This window comes from Lemur catta, chromosome 4 (assembly GCF_020740605.2).
Source record: "Lemur catta isolate mLemCat1 chromosome 4, mLemCat1.pri, whole genome shotgun sequence".
NCBI lineage: Eukaryota > Metazoa > Chordata > Mammalia > Primates > Lemuridae > Lemur > Lemur catta.
Genome location: NC_059131.1, coordinates 58644309 through 58650340, shown reverse-complemented (window position 1 = coordinate 58650340; position 6032 = coordinate 58644309). Strand labels below are relative to the sequence as shown.

At 40.1% G+C, this 6032-nt stretch overlaps 1 protein-coding gene across 2 annotated transcripts in view; it reads left to right on the top strand.

Annotated features, from left to right (window-relative positions):
* Positions 1 to 565: 565 nt before the first annotated feature.
* GCFC2 (GC-rich sequence DNA-binding factor 2) overlaps positions 566 to 6032 on the top strand; it is a 40986-nt gene continuing 35519 nt past the window's right edge. The window contains exons 1-2 of one of the 2 annotated variants that reach the window (XM_045549944.1): positions 566 to 907; positions 4534 to 4662. In XM_045549944.1, coding sequence (XP_045405900.1) covers positions 631 to 907; positions 4534 to 4662 — 406 coding nt within the window. In that variant the 5' untranslated portion in view covers positions 566 to 630. The other variant, XM_045549945.1, reaches the window with a different exon arrangement.

Below are 6032 nucleotides of genomic sequence, written 5' to 3'. Positions count from 1 at the left end.
TGCAAGAATTATTTCAAAGTGATTGCTTTTTTACTAATGGTATCCCAACCACACTTCCTGCCGCCTGGGAGCAATCACTTGATTTCTGCTTATCCGTGAGCAAACTTTTACTCATCTGTACGCATTTATGCGTAGATTTTACCGTTTACCCTTCAGAGGCATCTCCCTCCCACCCCCGCACACACTGCTGGGGGTTTGGTTTTAATTCTTGGATGGAAGGGGCTTTCTCAGAAAATAGAAGGTAATGGATCTGGTTCCGGTCCAGGACAGAGCGCACAACGCCTGATACCTAGATAGGGTTTGCACAAGCAGAGCACGTGAGTGCTGCTATCCGTGGGACTCGGCTGAGGGAGGCTGTGGAAATCTCTCGGCAACGGTCCACGCAACTCAGCCTGGCTGAGAAGAACGCTTTGCCTCCCGTGACTTCAGCCCTGGGAAGCGGACTTGGCCGACCAGATCCAGGCAGTCAAAGTACGCATGCGCCGGCCCAATCGGACGCCGACGGCGCGCAGACCGGGCGCGCGCACCTGGCGGCGCGGCGAGGCGGGCGCGCGCGCCGGGGGTGGTCACTAAAGACCCGGGGTGGTGTGCGCGGGAGTTGAGGGTTCACGCGGCGCTCGGGCCTCGGCTATGGCTCACAGGCCGAAAAGGACTTTTCGGCAGCGCCCAGCCGAGTCCAGCGACAGCGACGGCGCCGACGAGCTGTCTGCTGAGCCCGGAACACGGAAGGAGCAGGAGACCTCCGGCCCTGCGGAGGAAGGGCCGCCCTCTGGAGGAGGCCGCGCGCAGGTGGCGGAACGGCCCCGCCGGGTCCGGGGCGCTCGGGGCCGGGGCCGGGGCCGGGTGTGGGCGACTTCCCGGCGCGCCCCGGGAGCGGCTCCCCGCGCAGAAGCCGGGGGCGTCCAAGGTGACGCGGGGAGGCGGGGTGGGCTCCCGAGGCGACGCGGAGGGCGGGAAGGGGTTGCGAAGTCCCTCGGTACTTGTCTAGTGGTTCCTGTGACCCGCTGCTTACCGGCAGCCAGCGAGACAGCCCGCCTTGGAGCGCGGGCCGGCTGCCCGCATCCACAGACGGGGCGCCTCGGGGCAGTCGGGGGAATCCTCTACAGTTTGGTGGCTCTGGTTTTGTTTTTACCATCAGATCACCCCACCCATTGTAGCTGTAGGACAGTGATTGATGTTTATGAAGAACGTAAGTCGTCACAGAAGTGTTCAGCAATGCTAATGCTGTTAGGTAGGCAAAGGTTACATGTACCTTTTGGAAACTTGACGAATTTATTTTTCTGGAAAACACGTAACCAGACTAGTACATTAAAAACTCTAAGTGACCGGTTTTGGAAAATTCTCTTTTTTCTTTTTCCACCAATTATATGCAAAACCCGATAATAATATATACAACACTAAATAGCATAATAAATTGATGACGCCGTAGATTATACCAGTAATGGCTTTAAATACAATGTAGTCATTTTGAAGTACCTTTAAATTTTTACATAAACATTTCAAGCAGCGCGGTTAACAAAAAATGTGCTGCTGTGAGTTTGAATTGTAGCTTAATAAGGAATACGGTTTTGGATTAGTCTTGAGATCCAAATTTTTCTCACTATTTTTATTCCTACTAAAGTGATCTCAATGATTTTTAAAAATTTTGTATACTTATGGTGTACAACATAATGTATGATATGTGTACAGTTGCTAAATCAAACTAATGTCTATTATCTCAGATAATTTTTGTGGTAAGAACACTAAAAGCTACTCTTAGTAGATTTTCAGGTATAAAGTACATTGTTATTAACTGTAGTCATGTTGTAGAGTAGATCTCTTGAAATTACTCCTCCTAACTGAAATTTTGTGTCCTTTGACCAACATCTCCCCAACCACCACCCCCTTCAACCCCAGCACCTGGTAACCACCACTTTACTCTCTGCTTCTGTAATTTACACTTTTTTAGATGCCACATGTAAATGAGATCATGCAGTGTTTATCTTTGCCTGGCTTATTTCATTTAACATAATATCCTCCAGGTTCATGATCTTAGTGGCGTCTTGGTGTTTGTTATGACCTTTTATATTTGTTTTTGTACCCTAAAACATGTCAGTCGTATGGTTAAACTTTAGTAAGGAGAATTTAGGCCAGGAATTGCCTTTTCTCTTACCTTCTAGGGCTGTAGTTCTCAAACTTTGGTCTTTGGACCCCCTTCCTACTCTTAAAAATGAGTAAGGATCTCAAAGAGCTTTTGTTTCTGTAGGTTGTATCTATCAGTACTTACCATACTAGAAATTAAAATTTTATTAACTCATTGTTAAAAATTACATGTAAGGATAAGTAACATTTTTATGAAAAATATTTCCCAAAAAATAGAAGAGTGGCATTGTTTCCAATTTGCAAGTCTTTTTAATATCTAAGTAGAAAACAGCTGGACTCTCTCATAGCTGCTTCTGCATGCAATCGGTTGTGCTGTGTTGTTTTGATTGAAGTATTTGAAGAAAAGACAACCTTTCACAGATATATGGCTAAGAGGAGTATCTAACAGCCTTTTTAGATTATTGAGGGTGTTGTGCTTTAGTATAACAACAAAGCTTAACAAGTAATAGTTTCTTAAAGGTTAGTTGCAACATGGAATCTTAAACCATGTCAGTAAATTTTTGGTTCTCTGTTACATTAAAATTCTTTGGTCTGTTTGGCACTTTGGATCTTTTACTCATGAGTGATTGATAATATTGTGCATTGATTATTGGGAAAGTATTCATTTGCTAGGTTTGCAGATCTTGCAAATGTTTGGACATTTTATTATACAATATCAAAAAATCACTTAATTTAGCACTGATCTTGTCAGTCTTTAAGTATTGGGAAACTGTGAAGTTCCTAGTGGAGGATACAGGTTTTCCACAATTCCAATTTTCACTTCAAATCTCTCATTCTTGAAATGATAGGCTCAGCTTGGGTTGTGTTGAAGCAGATGTTTGTCAGATACCTGTGTCTGGGTAACCAGATTGATTTTTTTAATTATTTTTTCAAGTAAAATGATGTTTCACCTGAAAACAATGGCTAGTTCAACTTGCAACTCAAATACTTTTCTTAAAGGCAACCATTGCATTTCAGTATGCAGCAAAAGTGCCTTATGTATACTTCCATTTTGTCACACAGAATATTAAAAAGATGTGTACTCAAGGGTTAAGATTTAATGAAATTAAAAAGTTTTCATTGCTTCATGAAGTGAAATAAGTGAAACTTTTTTTTTCCCCTGCCAATGCATGGTGATTAAGAATACAATAACTGCTACCTCAAATTGGCGTCACAATCTTTATTGATAGTAAGAGCCCAGCAGTTTTACCCGCTTCTGCTTTCTCTTCATTTTATAAATGTCAACACAGTGAAAAGAACAGCTAACATGGTAGTTTTGATTTCACAGACTCTGAAAGGATCTTAGGAACCTTCAAGGATTGATGGGCCATACATACCTTGAGAAGCGCTGTTTTAGTGTTAGTACACTTTGGGCACACGTAGGAGTTGTCATAAATAGCAGTAGCTAAGATAGATGTGAGTTGCATCTATCTTCCTTTAGTCTTCTAAGTTTTAATTGTACTCCAGACTTCTTTAAACTGTATGTAAGTCTTCTAATTAAGGTAAAATATTAAGGTAAAAAATACCATGTAATCTTATTTTTTAAGGTTACTCATGGAGATTGGCAAATTATTTTGAACTAACAAATCTTGTCAGTAATGTCAAGGGTTCCTTTATATTTTGTTCATTCAATTCTCACAACACTCCTGTGGGCTTTATGTTGTAATGTTGTCTTTGTTTAATAGATTAATTGAGCTTAACAGACTAAGTAACCTTCCCAAAATTCCACACTGAAAAAAAGAGATTCATGCTTTAATTTTGACCAAAGTGCTCATTACGATACTTCTGGCCACCAGACATTGAAATAATGTCATAGTATAAGGAGAGCCTAAATTTTGGAGTTGGATGGAACTAAGTTGAAAGCCCTGCTTCTCCACTTACTAAGTTGGTGTTATTAATATTAATCTTATCAATCTTAAGTGTTCTCATCGGAAATAGCATTTACTTTATAGAACTGTATTAAACAAAATATTAGTGAGTCATGTAAGACAGGTTTCAATGTGCCTAGCATATAGCAAGTGTCCACTAAATATTTTTTCTTTTTCTACTTATTCACTACGACTATTTTTCTATTCACTGCCACCGTTTTTCTTTTCTAAATATTGGTTCAGTTTTTGTCCCTTTATTTTTCCTCTAATGTTTCCTTCCCTTTTCCTTTTCCTTTTCTCATTGCATCCTTCTGGAAATATTTTATTAGATATGTAGATAATACAAATAGAGTAAATCTTTATGCATGTATTAGACCATCCAGTTATTTCAGAAAGACTGGAAGTTGGAGAAAGATCTGTTTATTTCAAATATGTGGAGTAGGATTAAAATACCATATTATAGATATGCCATGTGTTGTTCAGAATTTTAATTATTGATTCCATTATTTTGATTCTTTCTTATTAAAAACAAATGCCCTGTTAGAATCCAGAACAGTTGATCTTTCAACAGATGAAGAGGATGGAACACATCACTCCTCAGAAAGTAAGGATGATCAGAGTTCATCTTCTGACAGCTCTGGCTCTCTAGAAGAAAAAGAATTTTCATCAACAGGTTGGTAATTTTTGTAATTTTGGTTAAACATTTTATTTCTGATATAGTATTTTCTATACTAGTGATTCTTATTATTGATAACCCAACAAACTCTAGTGAAGCGTGGGTAAGTTGGTCATTAAAAATGATTGTCAAAGTGCCAAAATTTACTGCTCACTTTCATTATGTAACATGCCCAAGGTCAGATAGCTTTTAAGAGGCAGAGCTAGGACTCAAACCCAGGCAGTGTGCTCCGTAACCTGTGTTCTTCTTAACTTTACGGTGCTATACTGAGTGATTCACACTGATACCTAAAGGATGGTAAGAATTGGTCAGTGAGAATGTTTTAGGTGTAAGGTGTAGCATATCCACAACTCTAGAGAAGATATATAATGTGTGGAGGACTTAAAATAGTTCTGATTGGCTGAAAATATTTGGGAGTTTAAGAAAAAGGAACAAAGAAAACAGGAGAAACAAGTTGGAGTCAGATTATATGGGACTTGGGGGACTACTGAAAATTTTCTACAAATACCATTGTTCTGTTTTAGAACAATGTTGGCAAATTACCACCAGTCTAATTCAGGGGTTGGCAAATCTGGCCCTCCACCTGTCTTTGTAAATAACATTTTATTAAAACAGTCACACTCTTTCAGTTACTTACTGTTTGTGGCTGCTTTTGCACTGCGTGGCAGAGTTGAGAAGTTGCAACAGAAACCTTATGGCCTGCAAAGTCAAAAACATTTCTCTGGCCCTTTGCAAGGTTTTATAACTTCTTTTGTACTGTGGCTGCTTTTTCAGTCTAGTGAAACCTAAGACCCCATCTGGGAAAATTAATAAAGTCAAATATTTAGCTTTATAAAGGAAATAAATTATATTGAAATAAAATGGTTAAAGTACTTCTTAAAAGGTTAATATAGTAATAAGTGCTTCTGTATTAATCCATTAAATAAAAACAACCAGTAGCTCTCTAGCCTTGTATTTATTTTATTTTTTTCCCTATCTGCATTCACAAGGTACAGGAGTACTGAATGATAAAGCCAATACTAAGAATTGAAGCTTGGTAAACAACTGAAGCCCTGTCTAGGTTCTATATAGAATGGTGTTAGTAGCACTGCCCACCAAAGGAGAGAGGGCAGTGTTTGGAAATGTGTGGGATAGTTCTTAATGATCACAGTGATTGAGGTGGTGCTTGGCACATAGTGCCTACAGGGGAGAGATGATATATGCCCTGCCCAGTGCAGGACAGTGAAGAACGGGCCTGGCCCCAAATGCCCCATTGAGAAACACTGATTAAAAGTTGAAAACTTGCCCTGTGAGGAACACTTAAAGTGCAAAGGACATGTTGGCTAGAGAAGAAAAGACAGAGGAATGTGATAATTTTAAGGACTGGT